This window comes from Mchenga conophoros, linkage group LG15 (assembly GCF_057382185.1).
Source record: "Mchenga conophoros isolate Kocher_MC1m ecotype Shallow Benthic linkage group LG15, M_conophoros_male_GT1.1, whole genome shotgun sequence".
Classification (NCBI taxonomy): Eukaryota; Metazoa; Chordata; class Actinopteri; order Cichliformes; family Cichlidae; genus Mchenga; species Mchenga conophoros.
Window position 1 is genome coordinate 18,683,922 of NC_140540.1, and position 16,826 is coordinate 18,700,747.

Here is a 16,826-nt window from a genome sequence, read left to right on the forward strand (position 1 = left end):
TGGAGCTACTGGGGCCTGCGCTACAGGCGGCACTGGAGCTACTGGGGCCTGCGCTACAGGCGGCACTGGAGCTACTGGGGCCTGCGCTACAGGCGGCACTGGAGCTACTGGGGCCTGCGCTACAGGCGGCACTGGAGCTACTGGGGCCTGCGCTACAGGCGGCACTGGAGACTGCACTGAGGGTGGCTGCGCTGCAGGCGGCACTGGAGACTGCACTGAGGGTGGCTGCGCTGCAGGCGGCACTGGAGACTGCACTGAGGGTGGCTGCGCTGCAGGCGGCACTGGAGACTGCACTGAGGGTGGCTGCGCTGCAGGCGGCACTGGAGACTGCACTGAGGGTGGCTGCGAGGGAGCTAACTGAACTGAGGGTGGCTGCGAGGGAGCTAACTGAACTGAGGGTGGCTGCGAGGGAGCTAACTGAACTGTGAGGGGCTCAGAGCGCCGGCGGCGAGAGTGCCGCTTCTTTCTATCCGTGGAAGCGGGCGGGGTGAGCGGTGGAAGTCCCTGGCAACTCCGGGGGCCCCCGAGAGCGAGGCGCGTTCCCCGAAAGACTTGCTCACAGTCGGGGGTCAGCCACGGCTCCCACCGGAGCTTCTCCTCCAGCTCCGCGAGAACCACCTGCTCCCGTTCAGCGATGTCCCGGGCAATGATTTGTGGGGACATCTCCTCAGAGCCGAAAATCACTGCTGACACCGACTCGGAGGCGGCTTCGGCCAGCGGTTCCGGCCCAGGCGACTGCTCTGACGACACCCCGGACTCGGGCTGCGCTGACGTGCGGCGGCGACGAAGGCGCCGCTTCCTCCTAGCAGCGGCTGTTGACACAACACTGATAGCTGTGACGGCTGGCTCCTCATCCTCCGACCACATCCGTGCCAGAAAGGAGGCTGGAGAAGCGAAGTCCGAACGAAACGGCGAGGGTGAGCGGCTCGTGTACGAAGGCATGGATGGTAGCGACCCCAGGTTGCGTCCGAGTCTCAGTGAGCCAACTTTAATCACCCCGGAGCCGCAAGATGGTGGAGGCGGTGATGGGGAAGTTGCGTGACAGCGGAACGGTGGTGACGCGGCCCGTGCGCTGGGCGCCTGCTCCTGAGGACGGGGTTGGAGGATGGTGCGGAGGTAATCAGAAATCAGGGGGGGTAGCGCCTCCCACAGCCAGGGGAACACGGTTACGCTCACCCGCAATGGGTGAAGCAACTCCTCCGTATCCTCCTCCCCGGAACGCTGCATCCACTGACAGCATAGCGCTTCCACTGTCTGAACGACCTCCCTTCTCTGTGTCGCTGGGTCCATACTGGTCGCGTCGTACTGTCAGGGTCTGCGGAGGCAGACCGTGCGGAACGGTGTGTGGTGGACCCAGGTGCGAACACAAACGAGGATGCAGGAGTGGGTTCCAACAAAAATGAGCCTTTTATTATGGCTGAAAAACTCATAGAAAAGAACAACAAAGTAACTGAGGGAAAACCTGAACATAGACTGGGAAACTATGACTCTAATGAGATTTAGACCGCAAAATGCAAACTATGGCTGGGATACTACGACAAGGGGTAGGGGAGATAACACAGACGACGCGACACAGGCTACATGAAACACAGAGACTAAATACACATGAGGGATGATCAGGGGAAGTGGATGCACACGGGGAACACAGGTGACACTGATAATCATAACAAGACACGGCAGGAGTGAACATAACACTGATGGGAGATGGGCAAAGTAAAGCAGGACGTACACAAAGGTTCAAACAGGAGGAGGGAGAGCACGGGGAGAACGCAGACATAACGGGCTGGGGAAAACATAGAATAAAGCACAAAGGGAGACGAGGGCTCATAAATACATAGAGGGCACACAGGGGGGAAGAGCCATGAAGGGAAAACACTTAGGGAACAACACAACAGGGCAACTCAGAAAACATGGCCTAAATAAGGAACAAAATACAAAAATGCATGAAAACTAAGAATACTGGGCCCACATGGCCCAGGACCATGACAACCTCTGCTTCTGAGCAAGTCACACTTTGCATTGGGATCATGTAAGAAAAGAGAACGACTCCATTATTGTCCAAAAGGTTATCAAATACCTCCAAAAATGCAGGGAGGCAGGGAAGGAAGGGAATCCAAACACAACACTCCCAGCTGCCCAGGAGAGATAGAAACAGGTGAGGGTCCAATTATAATCTTTTAATGGGTGATACGAGTTTGTATAATCAATGTAAGAAAATAAGAACAAACAGGAGAACTATGGTCACAGCCAAATGTCTGATTTGGGGGATTTCTCTCTAACTATTATAGAGTCTTTACCTTACTATATAAAGCACCTTTATGAGACCATTGTTATCAATTGGCACTATATAAATAAAGTTTAACTTAAAATAAAACTAAAAGAAACTCCTAACAGAGCTATATTTAGAAACAAACTGGTTTTTAAAATAATAATAATAATAATAATTCAAACTGAATTTGAAAGTTCGCTCACTTACAAACATATGAACAGTATCTAGTTTACCTGGTAGGTTCATTTTAATGGAAAGGGATATAATATCAACAAAAAAATCCAGAAAAAACACATTTCATAAAAGTTATACATTGATTTACACTGAGTGAGTACAGGGAGTGCAGAATTATTAGGCAAGTTGCATTTTTGAGGAATAATTTTATTATTGAACAACAACCATGTTCTCAATGAACCCAAAAAACTCATTAATATCAAAGCTGAATGTTTTTGGAAGTAGTTTTTAGTTTGTTTTTAGTTTTAGCTATTTTAGGGGGATATCTGTGTGTGCAGGTGACTATTACTGTGCATAATTATTAGGCAACTTAACAAAAAACAAATATATACCCATTTCAATTATTTATTTTTACCAGTGAAACCAATATAACATCTCCACATTCACAAATATACATTTCTGACATTCAAAAACAAAACAAAAACAAATCAGCGACCAATATAGCCACCTTTCTTTGCAAGGACACTCAAAAGCCTGCCATCCATGGATTCTGTCAGTGTTTTGATCTGTTCACCATCAACATTGCGTGCAGCAGCAACCACAGCCTCCCAGACACTGTTCAGAGAGGTGTACTGTTTTCCCTCCTTGTAAATCTCACATTTGATGATGGACCGCAGGTTCTCAATGGGGTTCAGATCAGGTGAACAAGGTGGCCATGTCATTAGTTTTTCTTCTTTTATACCCTTTCTTGCCAGCCACGCTGTGGAGTACTTGGACGCGTGTGATGGAGCATTGTCCTGCATGAAAATCATGTTTTTCTTGAAGGATGCAGACTTCTTCCTGTACCACTGCTTGAAGAAGGTGTCTTCCAGAAACTGGCAGTAGGACTGGGAGTTGAGCTTGACTCCATCCTCAACCCGAAAAGGCCCCACAAGCTCATCTTTGATGATACCAGCCCAAACCAGTACTCCACCTCCACCTTGCTGGCGTCTGAGTCGGACTGGAGCTCTCTGCCCTTTACCAATCCAGCCACGGGCCCATCCATCTGGCCCATCAAGACTCCCTCTCATTTCATCAGTCCATAAAACCTTAGAAAAACCAGTCTTGAGATATTTCTTGGCCCAGTATTGACGTTTCAGCTTGTGTGTCTTGTTCAGTGGTGGTCGTCTTTCAGCCTTTCTTACCTTGGCCATGTCTCTGAGTATTGCACACCTTGTGCTTTTGGGCACTCCAGTGATGTTGCAGCTCTGAAATATGGCCAAACTGGTGGCAAGTGGCATCTTGGCAGCTGCACGCTTGACTTTTCTCAGTTCATGGGCAGTTATTTTGCGCCTTGGTTTTTCCACACGCTTCTTGCGACCCTGTTGACTATTTTGAATGAAACGCTTGATTGTTCGATGATCACGCTTCAGAAGCTTTGCAATTTTGAGACTGCTGCATCCCTCTGCAAGATATCTCACTATTTTTGACTTTTCTGAGCCTGTCAAGTCCTTCTTTTGACCCATTTTGCCAAAGGAAAGGACGTTGCCTAATAATTATGCACACCTGATATAGGGTGTTGATGTCACTAGACCACACCCCTTCTCATTACAGAGATGCACATCACCTAATATGCTTAATTGGTAGTAGGCTTTCGAGCCTATACAGCTTGGAGTAAGACAGCATGCATGAAGAGGATGATGTGGACAAAATACTCATTTGCCTAATAATTCTGCACTCCCTGTATTTGATACTCTACAACCCAGCCAGAATTCTGGCACGTAAATTACAGTCAATTACAGATAGTCCTAATCTGAAATTGTTATGTTTATAAAGTCCACATGCTTACAGAATCAGATTCTTCCACTCGTCCATTCTCTACTCGACCCACTGTGTTGGGAGGAAGAAAAATGACCTAAAGAACACCATCCCCAGAATCAAGCATGGATGTGGCTGTTTTTTCTGCTAAAGGCATAGGATAACTTAATCAAAGTGAGGGACCAGTGAGAAGCTCCTTCTCTCAACCAGAACGCTAAAGATAGGTCATGAATGGGTTCATTTCTTTGTGAGTAAGCACATTTACAAATTCAGCAGGGAATAAAATAATTATTTACCCCCACTGTAAGGTGCTCCACCAAAAACTTTCTTGTGATTGCTTTTCTTGCTTGCCCGCAGTTTGCATGGGTGATGTTGACTTGTCTGCAAACTTCTCACCAAGCAGTAGTGCAACTGTAAAAGAACCAACTGCCTTCAAAGTAAAATTGTTGCCTTTTGAACACTCCCAGATACATACGAGATAGAAACATGGGTGATATGTTTGAAATGTTTGCTAGAGTGGTGAGGTAGAAATTTCCCTTTGAAAGCAAACATTCTCCATCTCGGATTTGAGTTGCACTTTTCCAATTTAGTAGTTAGCTAATGTTTGCAGACAAGTCTGCATCTTCCATAGCAATCTGCTAGTAACCAAAGCAATCACAAGGTTTTTGATGCAGTGCCCTCTTTGTGACTGATTTCCCTTAGCCATGGCAAGCAGCCGCCAGCAATCAGTCCTGTAATACACATTTTTCCCTACTCTCAGAAAAATTATGGTTCTGAAATGGTTCTTCAGATGTCTGGTTCTTTAAAGAACCATTGTTTGAAAGGTTCTTTGTGGCACCAAATAAGGTTCTTCTATGGCATCAGTCTAAAGAACTTCTTTTGGTTCCAGTTGGCACCTTTATTTTTCTGAGTGTAGTGGCCAGAGGTTGCAAGGGTCTTTTGGCCTGTGTGATTAAAGCCTAACCAAACCAAAACCATTTAGTTGGACCTCTCGAACATCTCTTCCTGGGCAGTTTCCCATAATGATATTTTACACAGGGAAAGACCCAAATTCAGGAAAAATGCAGAGTAGAGATAAAGACACACAGTCTGAATCTTTAATCCAGAAACAGGCAGTGAGGCAAACCGTCCAGTAGCAGCAGGCAAAGACAGATAAAGACTGTGAAGCAGTTCAAAGCATTATACACAAAAGGATCAGTAGGCAACAAAAGCTGGAAAACAGTGAGTTATACTAGAAAAATGAGGAACATGCCTTGAAAGTTTGACTGGGAAAAGCACAAGACAACTCCTCTGGCCATTGAGGAGTAAAAAAGCGGTTAAAAAAGGAGGTATATTCACTTAGGAGACTAATGGGAGACAGGTGTGGCAGACTAAACACAGGTAACACTAATGAGATAAACAAAGCTGTTATTTCCCCATCACATTCAGCATGTTTAATTTATAGAATCTGTAAATACCTGTTATAGTAATACTGTCAAACAACAGACTCCAAGCAAACGCAGTTCACTGGACCTATATCCAGTCTAAAAGAATCCAGATGTGACAATCCACATAACAGTTTCACCATGTATCTCATCATAAAATTGGCTTCTTTCACTTGTTTTACTGATTTAGTCGTGGCAAATAGCCTCATAAAGTTTAAGTGCCTCAGCAGTCCCCGATGTTGTCTCATTTATATCTCGATTAACAGAAACATTACATTTGTGGTTTCCTATTTTAAAGAAACTTCACGACATTTAGAAGTTAATGTGCGCTTTATTGTGACATAATTATTTTGTAATTTCAGCGCTGAATGTGTTGCATGTCTCCATCTGTTTTTCATTTATCACAGCAGAGTTTCGCTGTCCATAGCCTGAGGTGTCTTTTTGTCCTCTCGGAGCACGCTGCATGACTGTTTCACACTTTCGTGTATCACAATTTTGAATCATTGGGATTTTTTGAAGTTGCAATTCATACCAAGTTAAATTGCATACCTAAGTCCGAGGAAAGCCACTGTTGTCACACCACTGAGCTGCCAACATTTTCACCATAAGGACATTGTAGAAGTGTTGTTTGGTGTAATATAAAAAAAGAGAAATTAATGTGGACAAATTTCATTTCAGCTCATCGTCACACAGAGCACTGTGGTGTCCTTTAACACCCAGCACACACAGGTGCAGCAAGCTATTTTTATTCCCTATATTTTTGTAAATTACACCATTGCTAGTCTACCAACAGCCTAAATTAATTGATTTTGGTTCAGATAAAGGCGCCTACACGCTTTGGGATTTTTGCATTGTTTTCTGCAAGAAACACAGTGTGAAATTGATCTAATGAACTTGTGTAGGACATCAATTTCGATGCCTGTAGACTATACAGTGACAGTATGTGCTGAACTGGGGCAAAGGTACATCACTGTTCAATGCTATGACCTCCGAGCTGGGTCATAATAACAGTTGGGGGACACATACAAACAAGGCTTCAGCTGTTGAAACCTCTTTATTGTTGAAATCACAAATATTTTGTATTTCCACCCTTGAGGATATTTGAAAGTGCATGGGATTTTTCCCAACCAGTCTACATGTGTTTTGTGGACTTTGACCACATCTCTTGGGGTGTCCTGTTTGGGAGTGGAATATCAGTCCCATTGTTACGAGGGAATAAATCTCAGTATAACTGTAGTTAGAGCTCTGTTTGAATTGCTGGGAATAAGTCAGACTCTTTCCTGTTGGGCTTTGGACTCCTCTAGAGCTGCCTTTTGTCACTGTTTCTGTTCATAATTTTTATGGACAGATATTTTAGGTGCAGCCAAGTAGTGGGGTGTGTCAGGTTTGATGGGGTCATAGTCATGTCTCTGTATCTTGCAGATGTTGTAGTCCGCCTAGCTTCATTGAGTAAAGACCTTCAGCTTACATCGGGAAGGTTTCGAGTAGGGCTGGGCGATATGACCCAAAATTCATATCTCGATATTTTTTAGCTGGATGGCGATATAAGATATATATCTCGATATTTTTTAAAGCCATAAAGTAAGAACAAAAAGAGAGTTCTTAGTCAAAGCTGTGTCCCAGATGTCACACAGGCACTTTTATTAACATACAGCATAGATGTGCATGAAAAAAACTACTCAAAAATAAATTATGAGTATTTATTAAATAATAATGCTCCATAAATAAACGAAAAATATGTTGTTGTTGTCCATAACAAAAAGCTCACAATTGTGCAGTCAAAATGTAAACTAAAAGACGCTGAGCATAATAACATAGACCGATTTCACAGCTGCTCTGTTCCCAACTTCTACTGCGTGACTGACAGCCTGGAGTTTGAAATCCGCTTCAGGTGCCATTTATGGTCCTTATACACACACAATATGGTAATATTACGTTGAAGCACAGTGCGTATTACTACGCGAGGCTCCTCGGACAATCCATCAAGCGGTGCAGCTCCGTAGCTTACCAAAGTCGTACTAAAACATTTTTTTGACAGATTGATGAGCGCCGTGTTCCACATAAAATCGGTTCGCGATCATCAAGCAAAACCAGAATTCATACATAAGGTGCGCTGTCAACTTTTGAGAAAATGAAAGGATTTTAGGCTGTGCATCCCCTGTGGGCTGCATGGCGTTAGCGTGGTTAGCTCGTTAGCATGGTTAGCTCGTTAACACGTTGACGCTGTCCAGCCCCACGCACGGAGCGATGTGCAGTAACTCGTTAACGGAGATTTGCCGTGTTCATATTGTCGCTGCCTGCAGGTGAAGCTATGGGGGAGGAGGGGGAGTTGTGTTCAGTGAAAGAGAGGCGAGGCCGAGTAATGTTGCGTAGAGACAAAAGTGGACGAAAGAGAGGCAAACTTATGGCTCCACAACTAATTATAACGTATATATCGATATGAAGGATATGGTCACATCTTATATCTCGTATAAAAATATATCGATATTTTTAAAAAACTCGATATATCGCCCAGCCCTAGTTTCGAGGTTTGTATTGAGTTTCTGGGCAGATAGAGAGACTGACAGGCCTGTTGTCATGTAGATGCTGTACTGGTCTGTTGTGGTCAAAAGAGGCAGCAGCGTGTTAAAGCAAAGGTCTCAATGAACTTGTGGGTAGTAATCAAAAATTTGAGGTACAGCAGAAAAGAGCTTCCTTTAACAGATGCCTGGGCTCAGTTTTAGAGGTTTTAGGGCTTGGTCATTTTCATATTCAGGGTGCTCCTTCACATCAAAGGGAGCCAGTTGAGATGATTCAGACGTGTGAACACGACACTTACTACATGCCTCCTAGGTGTTTCTAAGATATTCATCTGGGTGGAGAGCCCAGTGCAGATTCAGGGCACGCTAGAGAGATTATGTCTCTTGCCTAGTTTGGTTTCCTCCTGAAAGAGCTCGAGGATATGCCTGGGGAGAGGGAGGTCTCGGCATCTCTGGTTAGACTGGTGCCTCTTGTGAGCTTGATAAAAAGCGGAAAGTGAATGTATAGAAGTTTTATTTCTACATTCTCCCTTTGTGGTTATTTGTTTGTTTTTTCTACCTCTTCATGGCATTATCTCGGTGAGCAGCTCTTAAAAGAACTACACCTCTGACAGAATATCTTAAATATTTGGAAAAAGTTAACAGAATGACAAAAAATACGACTCAACACACAGTTACATATGGTAAGAATTGCTCAAAAGATTGATTAAATAGTAATGTAACTAAAATAAAGGCTCTCAAAGGGTAAATTCTGGAACAAAACACATCAAAATGCAATGTAAAAAAAAGCTAAATATATATCAATAAAGTGGCACTATAAAGAAAAGTTGTTTAATAAATTCAAAAAGCAGAATAAATAAAATTACTTACTAAATGTAGTTAAAAAACAACAAGCACAGTGAATGTTAGATGGCAATAAAGTGGCTTAGTATAACAGCCTTCTGGAGCTCTGTGTCCATGCTTAGATCAATCATGAGCAGGTCTGGTAGTACAACATCCTGTCTGCGTCACAGCTGGAGTTCATGTCTGCAACCATGTAATTTACTGGTTTTCGCTTTCACATTGGGCTCATTTATAGATATAGAACTGCTTTGTTCAATCAGGACATGGTCAAACTTTAAATTCCTTGTTTCAGTAGCGTGTTTATCTCTTTTCCTTTTTCTTTAAAGGGAAAAAAAACATAGAATCTGTGAATAGTGGCTTTTTTAAAACCAGGAAACAACTTAGTTATTAATACTGCTATGGTGCCCTGTGCTCATTACATCCTGTTTTTCAACTTCTGCCCTGAAGAGCTTCTTAGCCACATTGCCCTTAGTCAGTGTTGCTTTAATGCGGTCTTACTGCTGACATCAATTATAACTTCATACAGCCTTCGTTGAGTGTTTGATGTGGGTTCTCTGTAATTTCACAGAGTGAAGATGGTGCAGACCAGGACAGTCCAGAGGAGGGGACACCGGCGAGCCCCCGCAACAAGCGCAGAGTGGGTCGTCCCAGCAGGAAACGCAAACAGCTGCTTCCTGTGAGTACTGTACTTAAAGCCTGATGGTGTTTTGTGCTTTAAACTGCAGAAGAATGATTGATTATCTGTTCACCTATTAAAAAAACTCCCCTCTCTAATCTGCAGAGGTTTGTTAAACATGCATGCACTACTTTCCTTCTTATTCATTCATACCTGCGAGCTTCCGTGCATCAGCTGTAGTCAAATCATATCATACAGAAACACACTGATCTGGAGGCGCATTTACTGCATTAAGTGTCACATTTGAGTGTGTCTGACATAGTAGCTTGTGTGGGTTGCTTTTTTCTGCTTCAGTGTGTTACAGAGAGAGACTTCTTTCTTAATCAGCATCTTTGAAAGGGGGAGTCCCCTACACATTGACTGTTTGCAAATGTAGTCATCGCAGTCCTCCACATGTAATGGCAGTTTAATACACTCATCAATTTCTGGTCAGCATGGCTCCAGCCCCCACATTTTCCATATACCACTTAAAGTCTGGCTGGAACAGAAGTTAGATAATCTCTAGCATCAGTTGAAGTCATAAAAATATGACTTTAGGTTGGTGGATTGCTCAGAAGTGGGCATGACTTGAATGTAAGAAGCACAAACTGACTGATACTGAGCTGTAGAAAAAAGAAGTAGGAGGAGGATAAAGGACTCAACAGTTGTGAGCAAAGTTTTTGCCACCTAAAATCCAAACGCACTCCTCCACCTATGATATCTTTCCCAGCCTCTGCCAAATGCAAGCCAACAGTTATCACTAAGGTTAGTTTAATGTCCCAAATCATATTTTATTGGACCATTGTAAGATGAGTGCTCACATTTTGCAAGAAAAACAGCCCCAGACAAGAGGAATACTGAGTGAACTACTCAGAAGGAAAGAGTGTGTGTGTGTGTGTGTGTGTGTGTGTGTGTGTGTGTGTGTGTGTGTGTGTGTGTGTGTGTGTGTGTGCTGATATCCTTGCATGGACCAAAAACCTTTGTTGTGAGGTCATTTAGGCAGGTCCTCACATTTTATAAGGCAATAGGTGGGTTAGGATTTGGTTTCAGCGCACAAAGGGTTGTAGTTATGGTTCATTGTGATGGTTGAAGATTAGGATAGATTAGATTGTCAGTTAGTGCCCTCATAAATATAGAAAAACCAACGTGTGTGTATGTTTGTGGATATGCATGTGTGCAGGAGAGCAGGTCTGATCATGCTTTGATGTCTGAGCCCTGACAAAGCGAGCAGGATGAATGTGGGTCCTGTCAGACACAGGCACACAGTCACACACTCACACACAAATGTATTTCCATAATCTCTGTGGGGTTTACTTATTGACACTGAGCATTCCCTTAACCTAACACTAACGATCACAAGTGAATATTTAAGCTTAACTTTAATTACTTTAAACAGGAGGAAAAAAAATCAGATTACTCAACCAGTCTGAAAGTAAGAAAACAGACATAACTGACAAATCATCAAATCATATTTTAAATGTCCCTGAACTGTGAGGCATTTTGTACAGCGTGTATGGAGCAACCCAATTCCTACATCACTACTGCCTCAAAACTTGTTAGTTTCCATCTCACTACATCTTCTAGTAGCGGGTGGTGTTGCAATATCTTAGTAACACCAGTGAAGTTCTTTAACCGACTACCCTACAAATACACAATGTAATGACTGAGTTGCAACATTACAAACTGGCGATGTTGCCAACTTTGCTTTGTGGCTGAAAAACAAGCAGACAGCACAGAAACTTTTCTACAATGTGTAACCTAATTCTAGATGTTATTATTGTATTACCCTAATTAAATATTTCTACAATGTGTAACGCTACTGCAGTGCTGTACTACATACATATTCAGGATGTCTTTTCCTTCTGTGGCTTCTCTTAATAACTTCAGCAATCAAGCTAAGTGGTTATATAAAGGTGGTTATCAATTCATAAATCAGCCCAGGTATTCCTAATCTTGGCTTGCATGTACAGATCTAGTAACTGTAGAACAATTTTACAAAGGAAGATAAAAGTATAACATTAGAAAAATACAGATGTTAAATATGTAATTCAGAATGAAACCAACAAACAAAGCTTCTGCACACAAATCAGCTGTGTGTGTCTGAGAGGAAAAATATAGTACTAAAAGTACTATATGCATGTGTGTGTGTCTGTAAGTGTGTGAGAGTATGTGTGCTCTGTGCACTTTAGTTAGTAAGACTGGAAAAGTGCTCTATAAATAAAGTTTATTGAAACGAGAAAAGAAAGTCAACAGACATGCCTACTCTGTATCAAAGTTAACAGACTGATTTGGATTACAGCCTTTTTGATATATAATTTACAACTGCATGTTCAATTAAGTTGTATATGTATGTGTGTGTGTGTGTGTGTGTGTGTGTGTGTGTGTGTGTGTGTGTGTGTGTGTGTGTGTGTGTGTGGTTGTTTGTGAGGCAGTTTTAGCGTTGTTCTTTCAGTTGCAGTGGTCTAAGAACAAGTGAAAGAAGCTGAAAGAATAACAAATACAAATACAAACATCAAACCACTTACCTACATTTTATATAAGACGGCAAGTAAAAGGCTTAAGTGCCCTGTTTTCACTTATAAAACAAGTTTAACCTTCTTTGCAGCCAACAGGAAAATATAGCAAGGAATAAAGTTGCTTATAAGAATTGCTGTCTCGTATTAATTTTTGTCAGAGAAAGTCAAAACTGTAAACTACCTCAAAAAGACCCCTCTTCTAACTGTGCACTTAGGACCACAGGCTTTTCCACCAATGGTAACGCCTTTTTCCACAGAACTGACTGGTCATTAAGCTGGTTTTGTACTTGCTGCTGTCTTATCTCGTGCATAACCTACTGTAGGTGTGCAGCATAAGTTGGCATGGGAATGTAGCCCCTATAAGAATTCATCTAAAAACTCGTGATTAAACTTGAAGTTATCTATTGGAGCCAACTCATCCTCTGGGCTTTACTTTTTTCTGTTAGTAATGTGAAACGTAAGCAGACATAGGAGAGCTTTTATGTATAGAAGGGGTGGGCAACTCCAGGCCTCAAGAGCCGGTGTCCTGCAGGTTTAAATATCACCCTGGGTCAACACACCTGAATCAAATGATTAGTTCATTACCAGGCCTCTGGAGAACTTCAAGAAATGTTGAGGAGGTAATTTAGCCATTTAAATCAGCTGTGATGGATCAAGGATACATCTAAAACCTGCAGGACACCGGCTCTCAAGGCCTGGAGTTGGCCACCCCTGATGTATAGGCTAGCATTTATTTGGCCGACTTGCAATGGATAAACAATGCATCATCATCAAATTGACTATTTACACACATCCCTGAAGTTTTAAATTCAAATTCAAATTTTATTTGTCACGTACACAGTCATACACAGTACGATATGTAGTGAAATGCTTGGACAACTGCTCGTGACCTAAAGAAAACAAAAAAGGAAAAGGCTATGAATAAGATAGGAAATAAATATGAAAAATTAAAAAGGGTAAATTTAACTAGGAAGGAATAGAATATAAATTAAGGTTAAAAATGAAATAACTGTACAACACAAATTAGAATGAAGGGTAAATTTAACCGGGAAGAATAAGATAAAGATAAATATATAAATTAAAGTTGAAAATAAAATAACTGTACAACAAAATACACAATACACAATATAGAACTATATAAGAATGTATGAAGAAATCTAAATATAAATAAATATATACACAATAACAGCAGCTGTACAAGTATTAACTGGAAATGAAGAATATAGTGACCAGTGTTGTGCAAAACCAAAGTCCAGAAAGTCCAGTGTGTGTGTAAGAACTGTATGTGTGGGTCAGTACTGTGTGGTGGTGTGATTGAGAGACCGTATCGCCTGCGGGAAGAAGCTCCTCCTCAGTCTCTCTGTGTTGGTCTTCAGGGAGCGGAATCGCTTTCCTGACCTCAACAGAGAGAACAGTCTGTTGTTGGGATGGCTGAGGTCCTTCACGATCTTCCTGGCCTTGGTCCAGCACCGCCTGCTGTAGATTGAGTGCAGGTCAGGGAGCTCGGAGCAGATGGTGCGCTCAGCTGACCGCACAACCCTCTGTAGAGCTCGTCTGTCCTGCATGGTGCTGTTCCCGAACCAGGTTAAGATGTTTCCCGCCAGGATGCTCTCTATGGTGCACGAGTAAAAGTTCCTGAGCACCTTGGAGGGCAGTTGGAAGTCTCTCAAGCGTCTGAGGTGGTAGAGACGCTGTCGGGCCTTTTTCACCACGGTGTTGATGTGACAGGACCATGACAGGTCCTGCGTGATGTGAACTCCGAGGTATTTGAAGCTGTCCACTCTCTCCACTGGGCACTCGTTGATGACAGGGGTCTGGTAGTTCCTCTCCTGCTTAGTGCTGAAGTCCACTATCAGCTCCTTTGTCTTACTGACGTTTAGAAGGAGGTTGTTCCTCTGGCACCAGTTCTCCAGATTCCTAATCTCCTTCAGGTAGGCCGTCTCGTTGTTATCAGAGATCAGGCCCACCACGACGGTGTCGTCAGCAAACTTGATGATGGTGGTGGAGCTGGTAGTGGCCACACAGTCATATGTGTACAAAGAGTACAGCAGGGGGCTCAGAACACACCCCTGGGGGGCTCCAGTGCTGAGAGTGGTGGAGGCTGAGACATGTCCGCCCATCCTTACTGCCTGTGGTCTGCCAGTTAGGAAGTTGGAGATCCACTGACACATAGATGAGCTGAGTCCCAGATGCTCCAGCTTGGTGGTGAGTGTGGAGGGAATTATGGTGTTAAATGCAGAGCTGTAGTCTATGAAGAGCATTTTAACATAATTCCCCCTTCTAGTGTCCAAGTGAGTGAGTGATGTGTGGAGGAGATGAGAGATGGCATCGTCTGTGGAACGATTTGGACGGTAAGCGAACTGTAGTGGGTCCAGTGTGTCTGGTAGTGAAGAAATGATGAAGTCTCTGACCAGGCGTTCAAAGCACTTCATCACTACTGAGGTGAGGGCTACAGGGCGATAGTCATTGAGAGAAGCAGGGTGGGGTTTCTTCGGAACAGGAACAATGATGGACTCTTTGAAGCATGTGGGGATCACCGACTGAGATAAAGAGATGTTGAATATCTCAGTGAACACAGGAGCTAGCTGGTATGCGCAGTCTCTTAGGATACGACCTGGGATGCCGTCTGGTCCTGCTGCTTTCCTGGTGTTCACTCTCTTGAAGGCTCTCCTTACTTCATGCTTTTTTACTTTATGCTCCCTGTAGTGAGACAAGTCCTCCAAGGTTGGTGTGCACTTAGGTTAAAGTCCCCACCAGGACATACAAATATGAAAAGCACAAATACACAATCACACCGTGGAGTCTGACCAGGACTTGTGTGGATCACCAGGGTGGAGCTGTCAGTAACTATATAGAGCAGAGATGGGTCAAGAAAGCCTCAATTTCTTCTCTCTCTCTCTCCACTTGTTCTCTTCCATCAAAAGTAACCACACTCTCGCCTGTACACACATAATATTAGAGTAATGGTTTAATGGATGATTAAATTAGCCTTTGTCTTTGTTTCCTTCATCATTTCATTGCTTTGTTTTCCCGCTGGTCAGTATTTTTTTCTAAGTTAAGATAGTATTCCCCCTCCTCCTCCTATTTCCTCCCTCATTTTGATCCCATTTCTTCCTCTCTGCTTCAACCATGTGTGGAGCAGCTGGTGGGTTATTATGCATGTCTGTGTGTTACTGTAGATTAAAGTAGTTTGAAGGACAGTAGGACTACAGAGTTATATTGGAACACTTCCCAACATTTAACGTGCTTCAACGTGAAAATCCCCCTCAGTTTTTTATAAAAAATGAAACTCTCCTTGCACTATAATAACTAGATTCAATCTTAGGTTATGCTAAACTATAATTATTTAAACTGCTTGGCTCTTAGCTCAGTCAGACTATGCATGTCAACCAGACCTTTCGATTCACTTTTGGTGCATGTGGAGTTTCGTTTGGTTTCTTTTGGTGTTTCCGTTTTGCATCCAGACCACAAAAAGGTCACAGATGGATTGCGAACAGATTGTGGTTGGCATGTCTGACAAAAAAGTATCATGACACGTGGTTGGTGGATAAAAATGACAATTTTGGTCACAACATTTAAAATAGCAAGCAAAAGATCGTGTGGTGTTGAGTTCCTATGTGCAGTCATATAAATATGATCAACTCATATAAAAGTAAAAAAATCTGCCAGAAAACACTCAAACTTTACCTGATTATAATGAGTAAGGGAAACAATGTCAGGTACAAAGTGTGGTCATTTTGTTTGTGTTCATTATACCTCTACATCTATCACAGATATCCTAAAAAGTGCCATAAATTAATGGCACTAATGCATTTTTGTGTCACCTGACTGTGAGGAAGAATTAAGAATTAAAAGAGATAAAGGACACATTTTGGGGAAATATATATTAAAAGTGAAACCTATATACAGCAGTGCAGATGTGAAAGATAATAAATAGATAAATAAATAAGTAGATAGACCAGCTTGTGAGTTGTACATGGACAGTAGTGGAAATGACCAACGGTAGCAGGTATGACAGTAATGCAAATGGTTGCAGTAAAGTGCCAAAGACGGTCAACAGCATTTAAGACGTGAATGTAACTTGTGAGAGTGTGTTACAGTACAGGGGTATGAGCTTAAATTATTGAAAAACAAAGCCTACACTTAAAAAAAAAAACAACAACCCAAGAACATGCACAGTTGTGTAAAACAATGTTTTCAGAGGATTCTTGACTTATACTTGATTAAAAAAACTATGTACGCCCCCATGATTATAGAACCACCTTTAGCAGCAACAAATTAAGTCATTATTTTCAGTATGACTTTATCAGTCTACTTTATCTGCTGTGGAGGAATTTTGGCCCGCGTGTCTTTGCTATGTTGCTTTATTTTATTGAGGTTTGCAGGCATTCGCCTATGCACAGCTCTCTTAAGATCCTGCCATAAGATTCAGCCATTCTGTGTAGATTTGCTACTTTGTTCTGTTGTATCACCCAATTGCAAACTCAGTAAATATGGTCACATTAATTTGTTTAAAGTTACTGTATAAAATGTGATTTAAGAAATTGTAGCTAGGCTTTTAAGCAGTATTACATTCTTTCCATGCAAAAGCTCTGTGTATATGCGGCTTCTGATTAGTAATTGGACACT

General features: G+C 42.5%; 1 protein-coding gene across 10 annotated transcripts in view; it reads left to right on the forward strand.

The window, feature by feature from the left end:
* LOC146558186 (DNA (cytosine-5)-methyltransferase 3A-like) overlaps positions 1–16,826 on the forward strand; it is a 104,384-nt gene that overhangs the window by 28,149 nt on the left and 59,409 nt on the right. For all 10 annotated transcript variants that reach the window (XM_085247524.1, XM_085247528.1, XM_085247527.1 and 7 more), the window contains exon 3: positions 9,595–9,702. In XM_085247524.1, the coding sequence (XP_085103650.1) occupies positions 9,595–9,702 (108 nt within the window). The remainder of the gene's footprint in view (positions 1–9,594; positions 9,703–16,826) is intronic.